The sequence below is a fragment of the Euprymna scolopes genome, chromosome 13, assembly GCF_053919585.1.
Source record: "Euprymna scolopes isolate OS-2025 chromosome 13, ASM5391958v1, whole genome shotgun sequence".
Taxonomy (NCBI): domain Eukaryota; kingdom Metazoa; phylum Mollusca; class Cephalopoda; order Sepiida; family Sepiolidae; genus Euprymna; species Euprymna scolopes.
The window spans coordinates 84182005-84203200 of record NC_136494.1 but is presented as its reverse complement, the minus strand read 5'-3'; the positions used below and the strand labels follow the sequence as shown (position 1 = coordinate 84203200).

At 33.7% G+C, this 21196-nt stretch overlaps 2 protein-coding genes across 3 annotated transcripts in view; one reads left to right on the top strand and one right to left on the bottom strand.

The window, feature by feature from the left end:
- The window catches only part of LOC145292081 (serine/threonine-protein kinase Nek7-like), a 67493-nt gene that overhangs the window by 18245 nt on the left and 28052 nt on the right, over window positions 1-21196 (top strand). For both annotated transcript variants that reach the window (XM_080138148.1, XM_080138149.1), the window contains exons 2-3: window positions 9997-10155; window positions 18934-18996. In XM_080138148.1, the coding sequence (XP_079994274.1) occupies window positions 10000-10155; window positions 18934-18996 (219 nt within the window). In that variant the 5' untranslated portion in view covers window positions 9997-9999. The remainder of the gene's footprint in view (window positions 1-9996; window positions 10156-18933; window positions 18997-21196) is intronic.
- The window catches only part of LOC145292082 (cytosolic iron-sulfur assembly component 2A-like), a 103411-nt gene that overhangs the window by 63158 nt on the left and 19057 nt on the right, over window positions 1-21196 (bottom strand). The window lies entirely within an intron of this gene.

Sequence of the window (21196 nt, the reverse complement as noted above, 5' to 3'; positions counted from 1 at the left end):
TGAGTCGAAAATGTTTAGTTACCAATATATAAATGTATGTATGTATGTTTGTTTGCATGTCTGCCTAAAACTTTCGACAGAGGCGACGGATTTTACCAAGGTCAGTATTGTTTTGAAGTCCGACCTTTCATACAACAAATATCGAAAAATTGACTAAAAACATTAATATCTTCACCTTCAACTAGGCACTTTTCTACGGGGGGGGGGGGGGCGCTTTTTTCGCCGATATTTTTGAAAGATATCCTCTCTTTTCGATTGTCTAGCCTTAATGTAAACATAAGTTACTTCCGGTTTGGCGGTGATCGTAACAGCAAAGACGTCAGGTTTTTTCCCCATTCTTTTCCTCCTTTGCGGGAAGGGTTCGAGCCTACTACCACTTTTTTTTTTTTTTTTTTTTTTTTTTTGCTCAACATATACCTCCAATCACCCGGGCAACGCCGGGCTGAAATGCTAGTATATCTATAAAAGTGAAAGTGTCTGTGTGTGTGTGTCTGTTTGTGTACATTTCCCTACCCAATAAGTCTGTCAATTTTCAGTCTACAGACTCGAAATGTGATATACAGGGTACTGAGATTTGAGAAAATCTTTGTAATTAGTTTTCAGCCAGAAATTTGGCTGTTAAGGCATCAAAATTCAACGATTTGACCTTTGAGAACTCTAGCAAACTCCTCGGCCAATTTTGGGTCTAAACACTTGAAATTTTAGATATAGGTTCCTTGGACATGGATCTAACTTAATAACATGATTTGAACCCAAGACAATAAATGTTAAGGGGTCATAAATAGGGGTCAAAATTTTTTAAAAAATTGATCGCTGCGGTCTCTACCAAATTACTCAGACAATTTCTGGTCTAAACATTTGAAATTTTATATAAAGTGATAGGGCAAGCTGTTTAATCGGTTTGGGTCGAAAATTTGAGCTACCAATATATAAATGTATGTATGTATGTTTGCATGTCTACCTAAAACTTTTGCAAGATCAGTATCATTTTTAAGCTTGACCTTTTAGACGACAAATATCGAAAAATTGGCTAAAAGCATTAATTTCTTCACCTTCAACTGGGCACTTTTTTATAGCCGATATTGTCGGAAGTCATCTTCTCTTTTCGATTGTCTAGCCTTAATTTAAACCTACGTCACTTCCGGTTTGGTGGTGGTCATAATAGCAAAGACGTCACATTTTTTTCCCATTCTTTTCCTTCTTCACGGTACGGGTTCGAGCCTGCCTTCCTACTACCCCCCCCCTTTTTTTTTTCTCAAAACACACCTCCAAACATCTGGGCAACACCGGGCACCCGTGCTAGTATGATATAAAATTGATAACATTTTTGGATGTCTTATTTGTTGTATTAAACATTCCTATCCCACTTAAACGTGTTTTTGTTTTTCATTTGTTTTTATACAAATAAATTTTTGGTACTTATACACTTGTGTTACCATGCTGAAATAATGTTATTATTTAAAAATCCATTCTTAAGATGGGGAGGAGAGGGTGCTTTGTAATTATTCTGTATTTCGCCTAACAATTTAATAATAAAAAAGATATCATAAAACTTGAATTTAACTTGTGTAAGGACTCAGAGAAAGAGTTGCTGTTGAGACTTGATGTAAATTTTTATGCTCTCTATTTAGTATTCTCCCTAAAAATGCAACGAGTAAAACTTGTGTGCTCCACTGCCTTCCAAGCACTTTTACTTGAATATTATAAAGCTACTAAGCTTCATTCTTTCTCAACGTTGCATCCCTGTACTTGTTTTGTAAGTACTTCCATGAAATCTGCTCTGAATTTACTACCCTTGAAACCCCTCAATATAAATACCCTCAACCAACTTGCTTAGAAGCAAAATCCCATCCCTTCATTGTAGAGGTCTCCAGATAACCTAATTATTACAGTATTGTTGGATCATGAAATTATAAATTGAACTAAATTGTTATAAAACTTGAACTTGAACTGGTTAAAATAATTTTCTTTCAATGGCAACTATCTTAAAAGTTAAAAACTTCAGTATATCAGGAAAGTTATCTGCCATCCCAAACTGTATTTTTTTTTTTATTATTCAAACTTTTTACTTTTAGAATGAAGATAAAAATGTTTAATACTATTCCAAAATATTCTTTTTTTTTTCTTTTTTCCATTTTATGTAATAACCTTGCAAAAAGGCCAATTCTTTTTATTCCTATTTTTCAGGGTTTTTTTTTATACTATTTACGTGTGTTCCCTAAAAAGGTAGAATGTCATTTTTTTCTCCCAGTGAAAGTCTAAATTTAGCAAGTCCTTCCACTTCCATAAAATCTGCTTTTTGTTCCAACTCCAGCGTACACATTTCCTAAGCGATAATGGTGTCATGTTCTTCTACTGTTGCAGTTGCTAATCAAGTGTAGACGAGAAAGGATTGGCTGATATATGAAGACTTTATTTACAAACGGCATTTGCTTTGACTGCAGATTTATTACTCAATACCAAAAGAAATATTTTGAACTTCCTGTTTTGGATTTTATTTATTAAGTTTAAATCTTTAAAGAAATCTTAAAACAAAACGATTAATGAAACGATCTAAATGCAATTTCTGTTCTTTTTATTGAAACTTTTAATTTTTTTTTTTTTCACTGAATATTTTTTATGTAATGTACTGGCTTAAAAAAACAAAAACAAATCTTAAAGTAATTTCAGATATTTTTAACAAGACAAACAAAAATGGGATGAAAAATGTATACAAAAAAATGTTACCAAAAGCAAGATAAGCTCTTTTACATACATTAGGATGTTTTTTCGGGTTAATTTTCGACTTTTTAAAAAGCTTTTTATTCAATTTTCACCCCAAACAAGACACAGTGCCACTCTGAAATAGGGGGCTACTATCGGGGATATTATGAATGAAGATGAGCAGCAAGATCTCTGTTCACATTACACTTGAACCTCTGCATGTCAGTACAGTTGGGAAAGCAGAATCCCGGAAGGGAGTTCCAATGTCTCGCAGTTCTGGGGAGGAAACTATTGGAGTAGAAAGCTTTCTTATATCTAGGGACCTCTACTGTGTAGGGGTGATATTTAGCTGCTTGTCGAGTTTGTCAGGGGTACTTACATCAAGGAGGCACAAGTGCTTATAGTTCATCAGATCATGCACCATTTAAATACTTGCAGAACAGGCAGAGGGATGCAGCATTTTGTCGATGGGACAGGTTGAAGATGACAATTCAAGACCTATCAGGTTGGCTACCCTCTTTTGAACCCTGTTCATGAGTGAGATTAGTAGCAGATGCACCAGCCCAAATGTGACAACAGTACTCCATATATGGGTGAATAGTGGCCGTATAGAGGCACAGGATAATTTCAGGCATGAGAGAGCCCACCGTCTTTGCAGCAGCTTTGGCAGTGCTCTCAATGTATCTGTTCCCTGTAAACGTTAGGCCAAGGAATTTAAAAAGTACTTTCAGATAATGTGTTTTTGACCATTGCTATTGGTGGTAGAGAAGGTTTCTAGTAATTATTGAAGGAAATAAGCTTAGTCTTGGCAGCATTGAATGTGACCATCCATTTTTGTCTCCATTCCACTACAGATCTGAGGTCTTCCTTTAATGTTTCTACCATTTCCTTAGATATGTGTTCATCCCCCCCCCCGTGCCTGTTGTCCATCATGTTGTCATCAGCAAATATACCCATCTTAGACAATTTTATCAGGGAAGTCATTTATGAATATTAGGAATAAAGGTCCAAGGATAAACCCCCTTTATATCATATTATTTAGATGTACGACCATCGAGGACAACCTTGATTCTTCTCTTAAGAAGGATTTAATTACGTTATGTATTCTTCCAGTGATACCATATGATCTGATTTTCCTGAGAAGACCATGCGATATATCTTGGGCTACCGCTCTTCCCTCCCCTGCTTTGTCTAGTAAATGCTATATATGTTCAGAGATTACAGTTAGGATATCTGCTGTGGAATGGGCTTGTCTAAATCCATATTGTTGGTCGGTCAGAAGATTAGCAGCTGTAAGATGTGTTGAGACTCCGTATGGCTGTAATAAAAGCACCATTTAAAAAAACTTCTTTTTTTATTTAGTTCTAACTCAGCAGACTTGACACTACTTTGTTTTGAAGTAAACCAACATTTTAAAATAAGTTAAAACACAAACACCTTATGTGGTGTTTTGTCATTCTCAGGTATGTCTGCTTCTCTCTTTTCTTCCTTTCTTTATCTTTCATGTTCTATATCTTTCTGCTCCCCAAGGTCATTGTTGAAAGGGAAGCCATCATCCCTTGGTTGTTGGTGGGTCGTGTCTTCCAGAATTTTTTTCATTTGTTATGCATGTCGTAATATCAAATTTCTCGTCTCGCGTTATAATTGCACATTTGCCTCTGCATTCTTTTACTCTCTGGCGTTCGCGTGTTGCATTTACCTAATATGAAATCTCTGTGTTCTTTGTTAGTCTTGAATGCCATGTGTATAGAAACACCTTTTGAATTGTTGATATAATTGTATTAACTCTGGTGGATTTGGTAAGAAATACCTCAGGCCATCTTAATCCCACATTAATTATGAAGATTTCATAATCCTCGCTAAGAAAAGGCCTACAGATATCTACGTGGAGTATTTCCCAGGGACCTTTCATTTTGGCCATATGCACTGGGTCGTGGTTTCCATTCAGATCTCTTGTTGTGCACAAGATACATCAGTTAATGTCTGTGTCTACATTGGACCACCATACCTTAGTTCTGACTAGAGTTTTTGTTTTCATTATCCTCATATGTTTTGTACATCAATTTCAGGATTTGTTTATGTAGGTTTTAGTGTATGATGATTCTGGCTCCATAGCACCTTGCTTTGTTGTCTGTTCATTCCTCATGTGTGTAAAGGGTTTTATTAACATATTCGTCCAATCGTTTTGGTGTATTGCCTTTTTCACTGCTGTGACAGTTCGATCCTGTTGATATTCGTTTATTTCTGATAAGATGATTGATTTTAGAATGTTGTTAGCTACAACCATGTTGATAAATCCTTTGGCAATCTCTTTGGGTGAGACTACTTTTTGATACTCCATAATTTATGTTTGCTGGGTTATTTTTACTGTTAATGTTTTAGTGTGTAATCATTTTGTTGTAGATATAAAATCCAATGCAAAATCCATGCAGAGGGGTTACCTTTATAATTGAAAACTGTTGTTAATACTTAATGATTGGTCATAAGAAAGTTCTTTCCATAAAGGTAAAAGTGGAATTTTTTGCAAGTCCATACAATTGCTAGGGCTTCTTTTTCTAATTGACTGTACTGCTGTTCGCCTTTGTTTAGAGTCCTGGATGTGTAGCTGATGAGATGAGTGTTTGTTTTGGCAAAGTATTGCGTCTAGTCTCACAGGATTGGCATTTACTATGACAAATTTTTGCAGTTTTGAATCCAAGTGCATGAGCGATTTGCTCTGAACGACTGCATTCTTCCGCATGAGAAAATCATATTCTTCTTCCTCCATCTACCGCCGTTCCATGTTTGCTCACGTTAATTTTTTTGATTGTTCAGAGTGTTGCCAGTTGTGGAATAAGGTTTGCAAGGTAAATGATTAGACCTAAAAAATAACTATGTATATCCTGGATGTTTTCATAGTTTTTGAAATTTCTGATTGCTTTTAGTTTCGAGAATCAGTCTGAACCTTGCATTGGATGCTATAAAAACATAGAATTTGATTTCTTTACTATGGAATTGCTTTTGTGCTGTGCAATTGTGAGATTGTGTTTTTTTTTGTTTTTATGTATAGCCAGGGTTTACACAAACTTGAAAAGTCCTTGAATTTGGACTTTTGCCTTCAAAAGACCTTATTTCTACTATTACCTTGAAAAATGCTTGAAAATATGGAAAATGTCTTGAAAATAATATTTTTTATCTCCTGTAAAAATTTGTGTTGCAATGCTAAAAATAAAATTGAAATACTATTAAATTATTTTTTAAGTATTAATAAAAATGGAATTAAACAATTTTTTAAATATTAAAAATAAAATCGAAATACATTGTTCTGAAATTACATAGTATTATTGTGGATAAAGGAGTTACGTCCCTTTAGCACAAAACTATTCAATGTTTTCTGTATAACATTGGATAGTTTCGGGGATAAAGAGATGTAATTCATGTATCCACAATATCAGAAATTCCAAATTTAAAAGTAAAACACAGTGTAGAGTAATCTACAATGGGGAAAATACCATTTGAATGCACTTGGTTGGCCAAATATAAGTGGGTTAGGGAATGTAAATATGATTGTTTGTATGTAAATGAAAATGACTTTTCCTGTTATCAAGATTTTTTTGGTTTATTATATTATTTATTTATGAAATTTTGTTTTGAAAACTTGAATTTTGTCTGGAGAAGGCCTTTCAAACTTTGAAAAGTCCTTTAAAATGGACATTGAAAATCTGTACAAACCCTGACAGCATATCTAGGGTTCTGTTATGTTCTGTGCTGAATGAATAGATTTCAACTGAAAAACAAATGCCTGGCTGTCTGAATTATTTGGATTCATTGATACTGATTGGACATAATTATGGCCATTGGACATATTCGTCTTCTCTTTACCACTGTTCCTTTTTTTAAGCATGTTTTCTCCAAATGACTTATTACTGCATAGTAGTTACATGTTTTTCTCAAATTATGGGAATGTTGTTTGACTGTATGTGGTCAGGACCGTTACACCTGTAGTATTTTCCGGCAATTTTGGAAATGTCGCTAAATAGTTTATGGATGACATGAGAAAAATAAGGCATTCAAAATGTTTATCTTAATTATTATTAAATGAGGAGTCATTTTGTGTAAAAAGTTTTTTACCCATCGAAACTCAAAATGCACAATTAAAATGTGTAAAAATTGAATGAGTAAAATATTACCATGGCTGCCACTTGCAATTTCATAGACCAAGTAGCACCCTTGACTTTGATCAAAAACCAAGATAGAGTGAAACGGAATGAACCTACAGGACTTCGGTGAATCTGTTTAGTTTGTATCTTTATGAATTTTATATGGAGAAAGTGAGCGACACAAATAAATTCAGCGAAATCCTTTGCTGCATCATGTATATTTATTCTACATAAATTACTTTTCACTTTAAATTAAAACTAAATTTTTCTTAAAAATAAAATTGTTTAAAAGTTTAACTTATTTTTCATGTTTTTTGTTTTTTCTTGCATTTATTCTACATAAGTAAAAATTAGTTTGTTCCGTTTCACTAGATCTTGATTTTTAATTGCAAAGTCAAGGTCGCTACTTGGTCTACGAAATTGCAAGTGGCAGCCATGTTGACTTTTTTTTTTCTCATTCAATGTTTACATATCTTAATCCTGCATTTCTCGAGTTTTGATGGGTAAAATAAATGAACTTTTTACTCAAATGACTCCTCCTGTAATAAAGTTCAAGATAATAAACATTTTTAATGTTTTATTTTTCTCATATCACTCACGAACCTTATGTAGTGACATTACCACAATTTTTAATGAATTGTTATCTCTGGATTATTTCCAATACCTCCTGTTATCTCTTTGTTGTTGTTGCGTGTAATTAGTTGTTCTATTCGCTTAGCTTGTGTTTCAGTGGATTCAAATATGAATGTTCTTTGAAGTGATTTTTCTACTGTAAAATAAGTTTCACATGAAAAAAATTGAGATGGCTTAAAAACTTAATACCATGCATAGAAAGCTCTTGATGAGCTAAGAAAGAATCTTAAAATTTTTTAAATCTGATTAAAAACTAACGAAGTTTTGACTATTTTTGTGCCTCACATATTTGGATATTTTCCCCTCTTTAAGACCATGTGCGTTTTCATTACATTTTTTACACTACTTTTTGGTAAAAATGGTATTTTTGTTAAAACACAAGATTAAGGAATGAAATTTACCATATAAGTGTATTTTTGTACAAGGAATAAGAATATGCTACTGAAAAACTCAAGAAATTGATGGTTTCTAAATAATCTGCAGTAAATGCACATAAATATGCTGCAATTCCTTAATGCCATGTAGCCATTAAAAGAAAAGAAGTTGGAGAACTCCAAGTTGAATAGTAATGTATTTTATGTATAAGAAACTGAAATCTAAATCTAGGACTGTTTAAAAACGAATATATTGCAATATTTCTTTAGTATTATTGTAGATTAATATCTTCTGTTAACCTCTCCCCCATCTGATTAATGCTCCAAAATGTGATTCTACCTTTTTAGGCAATTACATGTGAACGCCCTGAAAAACTTTAATGAAAGATAAACAAAAATTATTTTAGAATTTAATGTAAAATGATTCCCCATTTTGAGCCATTCTGACATTTTGGGGCAATTAATCATTTTTTCTATGGAAAATAAATCTTATGCATTTTTTTTTTTCAAAAGATGTGTGGTTTTAAGAGGGGAGGTTGCCACTGTAACTAGGTTAATCATAGGGCTAAAGGAAATTGAACTTGACTGAAGACTTGACAAAAACAATTTTAGAATTTATAGTAGGTGTTGGTTTCACATAAATTTAATAGACAATAATTCACCATTTCGATATCATTCTAGCATTTTAAGACAATTTATCTTTATGGGAAATAAATCGTATGCATTTTTCTTTAAGGAAGGATCTGTTTTTAGATGCTTACATGGAGCTTACAGAGGAATTTTGTTTGATGGGAAGATTGCCACTCGGATTTAACACTTGGAGCTAAGAGTTTTAGGAGGAGGCTTACCCTTCATATCTAAGGTTGGGGGTAGGATCAAAGGAGTTTTTTTGGGGGGGCGTTTGACACTTGTATTTACGGTTAAATATACAAGCTTATGTAAATGAGGAAGTTAAATTTTACAAGGATTAAGATAGACAAAAATAAATTCTTTGGAAATAATTTGTTATTTTTGGAGTTTTACTTGTGGTGTTGTTGAATTTGAGTACCTTTTTTGTTGTTGTTGTTGAGGGGATAATGTTTTGTTACTTTGAAGTTTGTTGAATTGCCAGGTTTGCTGTACACTGAAGAGTTCTCACGGCAACCAAACGAGTACAGATGTCACAGTGGCTAATTTTGAATTTAAAATTTAATTTCTCTTGAAAGCACTTAACTTATCAGTTTAATAATAACTAGCGGGACCTGTGGAAATTCCACAGGGGATGCATTCATATGTAATATATTGATGTTGGCATTCTGTAGCTGTTCAGTGTAAATGGAGACGCTCTGATATTATTGTAGCTTTTTTGTTAAAACTGAAAAAATATTTATCTAAGCTAGCACGAACGCCTGGTATAGCTCGGCCATAAAGTATGCTTAAATATGATATTTTAATTTTTGCAGATTTCGTCTATATTATTATAGAGTTAATGTTCTATCGATTTTTATATTGTATAAAGTTGCAATTGCAAAATTTAAAAAAATAACCATATGACTTGGGTGCATTAGCTTGAATCGAAACCGAAATAAAAACTTATGAAAAAAATATATGTAAATATATATAACTTGAGTTCCTTCAACCATAACCGAAACCGAAACTTATGGAGAATTCGTGATAAAATTATTTATAAAAAGAAATAGATGATTTAAATGCCATCAGCTATAGTCGAAACCAAAACTTATGAAGAATTCTTGGAAACGTTATTTATTACAATAAATAGAAGAACATAACAATTAAATGACCCGGATGTAAGCGTGACACACAAAACAACACATACACTATCGTATTAATATATAGATTATTAATATTTTCTAAAATATCTGTATGGACGTTCTGTTTTCTACACATGTCAGCATGAAATTACATATGTGTCTGATATCAGCCTCCATAATATGACTATTAGAAGAAAATCTAATAAGGATAAATATGATTGTTTTTGTAATTTTCTTCCAATTTAGGATAGCTAATATTTTTTGTCCCTGGTTTGTAACTCCCCAGACACTCTGAATAGGAAATACTTCTCATTACATTTCATTTCTTCAGTTTAATAGCTTGCGTATAGTTAGCAGAGATGCATCTCTCATATTTCCGTCTCTTTCTCTCCGCAGAAGATGAATGCCTTAACAATTGCTGCTTCCCAAGAGAATAGCCAAAATATGTTGGCAAATTTTGATGTGGAAAAGAAGATTGGAAAAGGTCAGTTCTCTGAAGTTTATCGAGCCAGATCAAAACCGAATGGTAGTGTGGTGGCACTGAAAAAAGTCCAGGTGAGTTCTTTAATGATGCTTGTCATTAGAAAGATTAAAAAAATGTTTAAAAACTACCAGATAGAGAAAAGTTCTCCTGCCCCGTGTCTGTAAATGGAGTCGGGTGCAATTCGATTTCTTGGTGCTACCTGTAAACATTAAGGATACAAAATACAGCTGAAATACTGGTAGGTTGGGAATAGAACGAATTTGTGTGCAAGAAGTGTAAGACAATAGATAAGAACTATTGTTGAATGTATATATAATTTTCTAACTGCACTTCAAGTGGTTGCTAAAATCATATATACTGATAATTCCTTTGTCGCTTTTCTCAAAATCAACACAGAGACAAATTTATTAAAGTATGTTTTATTTACAATTAAGCTTTTTGTCCCTTGACAAAGAGAGATGTTAGTTGTAAGGGGTTGGTTAGTACATGGCTCGACGACAGAGGTGTCACGATATCAATCACGCTTGCCGCTCTCTTCTGTTTTCTGTTTATTTTTCTCTTATATAGTCATAAATTGACATTCCTGGAATTGTAAACATCTTTCCTATTTTGCATTGCGCAATTCATAACTTCTGACCTTGTAATGTAAACAGTTCTTTGTTTTCCTGATAAGTACAATTCTGGTCATTATCATGGGACATAAAAATGTAGACCAACTTCATCTTGAATGTGCATGTGTCCACACTTCTGCTTTCAAATGTGCATCACCACGTATCTATATCCAACACTATGATGGGGAGAAAGTATATTTGGATGTTGAAGGTATTGAGGTTGTTGTGATGTTTTGTTAAAGAGTGATACTATTGGAGCTCAGAGTGAAGCAGGTGCTAGTGTGATTGCAAGAGTTAGGAGTAAAGTGAGTATCTTCTGGAAACTTCTGCCTTTTCTAACCAGCAGAGCAATAGAGTTGTCAACCAAAAGGAAAATCTATCAAGTACGTGTATTCTGTGTGATGATGTATGGAAGTGAAACCTGGCCAGTGAAGGTTGAAGAAATCCGTTACATATAGAGAAATAAAATGAATGATATTAGGGGTAGGCTATAGAAACAAAATTTTTCAAATAAATGCCAAAAGTGGTTTATTACCTTCATTTATATGTAAATAGATGGGAACAAGTGATTTTGTTCAAAACGGGTCAAAATTGGAGGGTCGCTGGCCCCAAACGTGATTTGACCGCGTCGACGCGTGAAAATGGCCCAAATTTTGCCCCCGAACACACTTAATCACTTATTGAAAGCCACAGGGTGCATTTTTTGACTATAAATGCATCTGTATCATTAAATCTAACATTCCCATTGGCTATCCCACAAGTATAGGGTTTTTTAGGGTATCTCAGAGTCCAAAATGGGTCAAAATTACCCCAAAATTAGCCAAAAATGGTTGGAAATCACGGATTTTCCAAAATGCACCTCCCATGGGCCCAAAGCACCTCTACATGGCAGAAACTGTTGGGAAATGCTTGAAGCAGGCACTCTCCTAACTTTTGCACTGTTAATGAGGGGTATAAGGACCTTTAAAAGGGGCTAAATATGGCCGATTTAGCCAAAGAGTCAAAAAGTCCCTAAGAATCAACATAGGTTGTCAAAAAGGGGCTTAATTTGAGTTATAGATGGAAAATTACCAAATAAGGAAATGTTTTCTTTCTGTAACAATGCAATGGCATCTTTAAATAGACACGATAACATTGCATTGCATTAATTGTGAATTTGATTGAACTTTGCTTTCTTTTTCAGTTAGTAAAATGCAATGAACATGGCTGGTATAGCAGGGCAGATTGACGAAGATTATAATTACGACGATTGGACTTATCTTCTGCTTGATTCTCTTCCAATTGAGGCTGAATGTGTTCAAGCTGTGCAACATCATGCTGCCAAATATGGTACCACGACACAGAAAAATCATATTCACCAGTTCTCCTTGCGATTACTACAATTGTGGCAGAAAGCCTTTGGAAGTGATGTTCGTTATGTTACAATACCTGGGATAAAACATAAACTTGATCGATCGCTAAAAATTTACGACAAAGATGTCTACAAAGCAAAGGGTTCCAGACGTGTGAATATGATTAAATGGAAACGAGAGCACCATGTCCTTCTCAATATACTTTCAAAAGATGTGAATCCTGATGAATTTGATGTACATGAATGAAGATTCTTTGTCGATCAAAAGTCTCTCTCTCGCAAATGGCTCATTGACACTTTCCACGTCGATATGGAACATGAACGGTTTCTGGCAGAGCAAGAACTGCACAATCGTTTGGATTTGGACGATGATCAATTTGAAGTGGAGGATATAAGTGACCAATTGCCAGAGCATGATACCTCAAACAATTTGAACTACTCATTAAACAGATCGGGTACAATCCGTAGCACTGTCCCATGTACCGAGATCGCCACCCAAACACGTGTCACTTACAATCTGCGAACTGGTGCACGGAATTTCCAGGAGTCAATCAAAATAGCTCTAGCAAATTCCAGATGCTGATAGTATGTACGATCAACTGCATCAATCTGGAGATTCTACATCTGCTGTGCTCGTCAATACTGATCAGGAGGACGACGTTGAGTTGAACAAACCATGCATTGCCATCTGGGATACGCAGAAAGGCCGAGAGTGGTTTGTTGGTATGACACGGGAGAAAATTGGGATTGATGAATACATTGTAGAATATTTGGAACCACTTCCCAACGACAATAGAAAGAAAACATGGCAGTATCCTTCCCGAATTGAAGAGCAGAAGACATTGAAAATTCAATTTTTGTCGTGCAATGTCATTGGTGCATGGAACTTGACAAGACGAAAACCAGTATTTGTGCTAGAGAATAATGATGTGATTGACGAGCTCTTTAATGCATTATATTGATATTTTACTGTTGAATGATTTTAAAGTAATGTGAAGTGAAGCTGTGTCTTGAAATAACAAAATAATTCCTTTGCTAATTACTCATACCTTTTATCAAGTTATTCAATATATTGGTTACAAATCGAGAAATAGCGAATTGAGGGCCATTTTCATCAATTTTGAGGTAACTATGAGAACAATATGAATTCAAACTCTTCTTGGACAGCATTTTATTGACATTCAATGTTCAATTTACAATTAATTACGTTCTGAGAAGTTGATGTAGTAAAGTTACGATGTTTCTAAAAAGTATCATTGATGAATGAACTAATGATTCATATGTTATGTACCGTAAAGCGTAATTTTGTCATTTTTGGATTGTTTTGACCCTTTTTACATCCCCCAAAGATCTCTAAATACCCTAAATACAAATGGATAAGATAACAGGGTGGTTATTTCAGTCTTCCAACTGTAAAAAGCCATACAGGAGTGTTTATATGAGCCCGATGAGATATAATACCTGCATTTTGGGGATTATCCGTGATTTTCTTTCATTTTTGGCTAATTTTTGGGTAAATTTGACCCATTTTGTACCCTTAAGATACCTTGAAAAGCCCTATATAGGTGGGATAGCCAGTGAGAATGTTAGATTTAATGATATAGAGCCATTTATGGTCAAAAATTGCACCCTGTGTGGCTTGGGAGGTGCATTTTGGAAAATCCGTGATTTCTGACCATTTTTGGCTAATTTTAGGGTAATTTTGACCCATTTTGGACTCTGAGATACCCTAAAAAGCCCTATACTTGTGGGATAGCCAATGGGAATGTTAGATTTCACACCTGACTCAGTTCAAACACCTGTAAAACAGAAACCACAATTAGTTCAGAGCTGTAATTTGCCACATAACCTGTAGAGATATGAATCATTGCACATGCAAAATTTCAGCTAGATCAAACAAATGGAAGTGTGTCAGGGGCATTACTTATTGCACGCCCCTCGTATTAAAATAATATAATGACTAATTAAAATAATCCAGCACTTATCAAATAAGTTTTAGAAAATATAACAATAAATTTAATAGAAATTCATTATTTAAAACCTTTCAGTCTATTTGTTGTTGTGGTCACTGACTTTATTGAAAATGCAAAATGTTAATGCAAATGTTCAAGTCCACACGAGTTTCTTTGGTAGATTTTAAATGCTCACCTTTTTGTTTTTCAAAAAATATTATAGAACAAAGACACATTAGATCACTGTAAAAATTGTGACAAAATAAGATTTACAAAAAAAAATGAGTTCATTTTTGCTCTCCCTCTCAACGCTGATATATTTTCCACTTCTTGCCTTTTTTATAACTCCTCTATATACAATTTGTATGTTAAGACAACGAGCAGACACGTTAATTTCAGCTTGCACTGTATAAATTGATAGGCATAAAAATGTGTATTTATTAGCGTCTGTCTGTTTTTTAGTGAGAATATGTATGTCTACGTGTGTTAATAAAAGCATACCTCTGTTTTGTTCGTGAGTGTGTATGCATTTATGAACTTATGTACATACACATTCATTGAGGTGTGTGGGTTTCAATCATCTACATAAGTGTATGAAAGCCTTTAGTCATGTATGTACGATTGTTAAGAGTCTATATGTATGTATATAGAGAAAGAAAGCTGTATGTTTACACTTTTTTAGTACATCTTGACATATCAAAAGCCTTTGATAGGGTATGGCATAAAGGTTTACTTCACAAGATCTCTAGCTATGGTATAGCTGGAAATATCTTCTCAATTATTAAATCATTTCTTTCTGATAGGTTCATAAGAGTAATAGTTGAGGGGCAAAAATCAGAAGCTCACAGTATTAATGCTGGTGTCCATCAGGGGTCCATCCTGGGTCCAACTCTTTTCCTGATCTACATTAATGATCTTCCAACTCACATCCTTGCATCATTTGTAGACATTTATGATAGATCAATTTTCCAGAATTGTTGTATGTACATATTTTGATTGTTGTAATTTGATCAGCAAACTGGTCGCTAATTGACTGTAATGATTGTTGTCATAACGCCCACATGATAATCAATAAACAAATCTCAATATGCAGATAACTTGACAAGTCAGTTTTATAAAAAAAGCAGCTACAGTCATTATTGCAGATATGTCTACCTTTCTGAATTTTTGAGATGAGGATTGCTTATTCATATTAAAATCTTTGAACTACTGTTCTCATCTTAAGTGCCATTTTCACAGTGTTTCGGTCAATGTAACCTCTGACCTTCTTCAGGTATATCTTGTCGAACAAAATACAATTGCAAATTATTTAGAACCTCTACTCTGTCATGGCTGACAGAATGAGAGCATGCTACCACTGTGAAATAAAGAGTTCTGTTCAAAATTCCATCCAAATTTCAGAGTTCGACAAGATACACCTGAAGAAGATCGGAGGTTACATTGACCGAAATGTTGTGAAAATGACACTCAAGATGAGAGCAGTAGTCTGAGTATTCCAAATGATACTGATATCGACCTATTGATTTATCAGATTTTTTTTTCATTTCTTTCCTAAAAATGAGATGAGAGTGTTAATAATTGACCTAGTGGAAAGCTTTAATGAACTCTGGAATCAACTATGTTGCATTCAAGTATTCTGAACCTGCAATTCTCTTTGGCAATTGGTAAAATAAGAACTGTTCAACTATTCTTATACAAGGATTTGTTTGATAAAATATTCTGCTTGATCATTAAATAAGCACAAGATTGTTGTTAAACAGGCAAATCAAAACATGTTTAAAATGAGTCTAATTTTACTTTAATCTGTTGCCGAAGAAATTTAGTTAATTCCCATTGAAAGAACTTAGACACCAGGGTCAAAAAGTGAGATTGAGAAGTCAGTGCCCCCGAGAAAGGCCACTCTGACCTGCAAAAAGTGCCTGAGCAGACTCGTCAGCATTCCCTGATAAGGGCGCCTCAGGCGATTAGCAATAAACTAACCCATTCTCAAAGGGTCGACCTCATAGAACTGGTATCACACCGCGACCAACAGAGACCAAATAATTACAGGAATGGTCTAATCTCTGATTTGGGGGCTGAGGAATTTTTAGTTTAGAAGTGAAATTCAAGTTTTCTCCCTTGTAGCTTTGTTGCTCGATTTTGTATTTTTAATACTTCTTTATTGAGAATGGTACATGTGGTTTGCTAATCTTGTAAGCCCTATCAAAATATACAAGGGGATTTGATAGTTTTGTTACCTCTATCAAAAATTACATGGTAGTTTGTAAGTCTTGTTTGCTCTAGTAAAAAGTATAGTGGTTTGAAAATCTTGTCATACATTATGCAGGATGATTCAGAAGTCTTGTTAACTCTACCAAAATGTAGCTTGAAACATCAGGATTAAGGCTTCTGTTCTAATTCGGTTTTCAAATTTAATGAAGAAATTCCCCATAGAGGAGTAGTATTTTTAAAAAGCACACAGTTCTTCAGAAATGTTGTGTTAGCATTTTTATCACATTTACTTGCTTAAAATTCTTAAAATGTACATTATTATTCATTGGTACATGTCAAAGTAAATTAATTTCTAAACCATTTGGGTTGTAATTTGAGGAATTAAAGCGCTATTTTTTATTTTTTTATTTTATTTTTTTAAATATGACTATTTTAGTAGAACTCCCTTAGTGATCCAAAGCGTTTTTAGGGTTAGTGACTATTGCTACCTTAAAGTAAATAGACTGAATACAGGACATGTTTTAATGTTGTATTACTAGTTTCTCTATACTTATTTTTTGGTAAGGTTAACGCATTCGGACTATCCTGTAGTATGAAACCAGTTGATGATTTAACCACCTTTATTTATTTATTTATTTTTTGTGTGTGTGTGTGAGGGGGGCGCTAGAAAACTACTCTCTCCTGACAGTATCCTATATCTCTACAAAGTCACCATTCACCCATGCATGGAATATTGTTGCCACGTACGGGCTGGCCATCGACTATTAGTTCCTATCTCTATTGGACAGTCCACAAAAAGTCTCCAATCTGATAGGTCTCAAACTGTTGAACAAGCTCCAACCCACATCCCATCGCTGCAATGTTGTGTCTCTGCGCCTGTTTTGCAAGTAATTTGATGAAATGTGTTCTGATGAACTCTTAACACTGGTGCCTCCTCAATATACTTTCAACAAGCAGCAAAATCCCTTGCCTTCACTATAGATGTCCCCAATGCGAAAGGGCCTTCTACTCTGATAGTTTCTTCTAACTGCTACACTTTGGAATTCCCTCTCTGTTTCCTGCGTCCTTGATTGTACTTACATGCAGAGATTTAAATTTAATGTGAACAGACATCTCGCTGACCAACTCCTTAATTAATGTCCTTGTAGTTATGGCCCCTTATTTCGCAATGAAAATGTGCCTTGTTTGGGGTGAATATGAGTAGATAAACAAAAAAAAAATCTGCATTGATTTGATGAAACTTAAATGTAAATTTAATTTAATCTTTATTTTATGTAATTTAATTACTTGTTGCCACTGTTATTTTTACAATGTGTTGTCTGTTGTACTTTCTGGACTTCTTCAGGTGACTTTCGTCATAGTCGGTAACCTATTGGCCAAATGGAAAAAGATTGAGACGTTCGAGAGTGTTGCTTATCCCAATTAAATGAATAAGGGATTTAGTTCACTATTCTGAGAAGTTTATCTATCATACTATGAACGTCTCCCAGAGCAAGGATCCCAGGGAGTGTCAGAAAATGATTCATAAAGAGAAAAATTTGTTGGAAGAAAAAAAAAAACAAAACAAAAAAACAATGGTTAGAAGTGATTCACCAAGCATACAAAGGCGATAAAATAAATATTGGAAGTAGGAGTAGTTGGAAGTGGCCCAGAGGATGTCATTCTCTGCTTAGACTAAAACAAAAGACCGGATATAGGATTTCCAATCCTGAAGTCAATGTAATTTGAAGTTTTGTGTTAGTTTAAGACAGTTTTCAGTTTGCAACAGTTGTGACTCGAGAAGAATTTTAGAAAATGAGCTGATCAACTGACTGATAATGATGACTTGACAGCTTTCAACTGACAATGTTTGGGGGTCCTCTATCACACACACTCTGAGAACAACTGATCTATACTTGAGATTTGAGTTGTTTTATTTCTTTAATTGTAAACTAGTGCTCGGCGATTGCTAAGACAACACGACCAGAGTAGATGAAGAATAAAACCATGGCACACAAGAGTTGGGGTTGACGATTGACATGACGTACGCATATGGTTTTACAAAGCAACTATGACAAAAGACATCTGTAATAGGCCAAAGAATGCATCGGTAAGATTGGAAATGGCAACAACCAAAATGAAGAAAACAGTTTGAAACATAAATATCTGATCATAGAAATGTCAGAAAATGCTTCTTTTTACTTTAAATTTAAGGAGAAATTTATGATTTTGACTTATTTCTTCATATATTCTGCATCTTATTTTCCTCTTAGATCTTATTATACACTCTACATTGATTCTTGAACTGTGATTTTTCTTTCAGTAACAGCTACTATTTTCCTTATGTAATTTTTTATGCTGTGTGAAAATGCATTTGATGAAACTTCAAATAATTTTAAGAAATAAATGGTTGGATATATGTTGTAAATATATGTAATTGTTTATCTGAAAAATTGAAATGATAAAAAAAAGGTTTTTGATGTGATGAGTTGATGCAGCTCCTAAGGGCATAATGGAAAAAAATGTCTCCATATTAACAATCTTCCTAGCTGGAATAAGTATATTTTGAAAGAAACAGCATTACAATATAATTTTATCTTGTAAGAAAACATGCTACAAGACTAAAAATTGGCTATTGCAATATTCAAATATATTGATGATTAATTTGAGAAATAGACCAGCTTCACTTTATTATATATTATTTTGTTGTATAGCTGCTAATCGAATAACATTTTTTACTTTAAGATTTTTGAGATGGTTGATGCCAAAGCAAGACAAGATTGTATAAAGGAAATTGATTTACTAAAGGTGAGTAAAAATATAACTTAATGATTAATGATTTATTTCTTCATGTTTTATTTTTATTATAGTCAAGATTGTCTGCTCAATTTGACTTCCAGTTTCTGCTGTCCATTTGGCTTGTATGGCTTTCAACCTAGGTGGATTAAATACTCACTGATCCTGTGACCTTGGACTCCTGTGTAATACAAATGATCAGATGAATACTAGCAAGCCTACACTTTACTATTTAAAAGTAAAGCTGGGCTTGATCTTAGCATAGGTTTTTGTTTTCAATTGCATCCATGATAAGCAATAATTGGAATCAATAATCAAACATGATCAACCATAAATGGAATTTAAGGGGCATTTAAATGGTGTTTAATTCCTTTTAAATTAAACATTTACTAAAACTAATACTTATGTTACACATTCATTGTATAATTCTCGTATCATTTATCTTCATGCAAGTTTATATTAATTCAAATTAGGCCTAGTTCTGATGACCTCAGAGGAAGATTAAATCTGGACAGTATAGGGATATGTGTGCGGAATTATAGACTTTGATGGTCTGACTATATTGAAAGAATGGATGAAAGTTTTTAGGTTAGTAAATGTAGAACAGTTGAGGTAGCAGGTTCAGTTCCCAGGAAAAAGACATAGAAAATATGGGAAAAGGTGAAAAAAAAAAAAAAAAATGGACCAGAGGATTAAAAACCTAGCCAGAGATAGGATAGTTTGAAAGTCAATTAAAGCTATTCAACACGTACCAACATGTAAAACGGTCATTAAACCGAATATGACGAATTTTCTGTTAACATATCGATATTTATAATAGTCAAACCAACTTCTTCTGTTATACGTACAAATTTGTAAATTGTTAGTCTTATTAAATTCTGAAAATACTTGATCTTTTATTTAATTACAAGGGGAGGGGGGAGGATTGACCTTGCCCAGTCATAAAATATGCTTAAATATATTTTAATTCATGCAGATTTCATATTTATTATTACAGAGCTAATTCTCTATTGAATATTATATTGTACCTAACATATAGTGCTAATTTCAAAAGATTAAAACAAAATGATTTGGGTGCCATCAGCTAGAATCAAAACCAAAACATTTAGCACTCCAGGCACATTCTCTACCATTTGAGCTATCGACAGATAAGAAAGATTTTAGAGTAAACCACTTCAAGCTATGAATGGATTTGCACATGTGCAAAAGTAGTAGAAATATGTTCTCAAGTTGAAATGAACATTTTGTATTTCAGCTTGCCAACATTTTTCCATACACGTTATTCATCCATACAAACAAAGATTTTATTTCATAAACCATCCTTGGTGTATGATTACTATTTCCTGTTAATTTCAGTGTTATGTGACCAGTATTTCAAGAGTTTATCAGTTAAATATTTACACACATACATACACATACTATTTTTTTTATTTATATAGATCTATAATGCATCAAGCGTAACAGTTTAGTTCAGTTTAAAAAGTATTTTCTAATGTAGATACCGGACTTTTTTCAGGAGATTCATGGGACAGAAAAATATCAGTAAACAAAATATTTTCAAATAATTCTTTTGAATGATTCCATAACAGAAATATGCCATTATTATTGTTTATCAGAGAAAAGCCAAATAAATGCTAATTTTATCTGTTTTATGAAAAAAAAGAGTTGCGAATTTGTTTTTATATGAATCAATCAATAGAACTGTCAGAATTCTACTCTTTACTGGACAACTCTCATCTGTGGTCTCCAAAAATTTGTCATAGCATCTATGTGTTTGCTAGAACTTATTTATCATTGATTTTGTATATGCTTGGACATTTTTTTTTAACTAATGCGCCATCAATTACCAAGGCTAAAAGCTACTTTAAGATGGGAGGATAGAATTGGTTGTGCATATTATTTACTGATATCCTTAGAATCTACCTGGCAAATTTACCTCATGAATCAAGTACAAGAAAGGACGTTTATCTCCCTCCCATAGCAAGATGTGACATAAGGCTGGAAAAGTGGTATTTGGAAAACCAGAAACCTAGAGGATGGGTATTTTGACCTGCAAAAAATGCCTGGACAGACCCATTGGCATTCCCTGGTAGGGGTGCTTTGGGTTATTAATAAACTAACTTCTTCATAAGACACAGAACAATACCTCTCAACCAAAAGAGAACAAGTCATCTCAACAATAGTAAGAAGGGAGAGAAGCAATTGTGCTTAA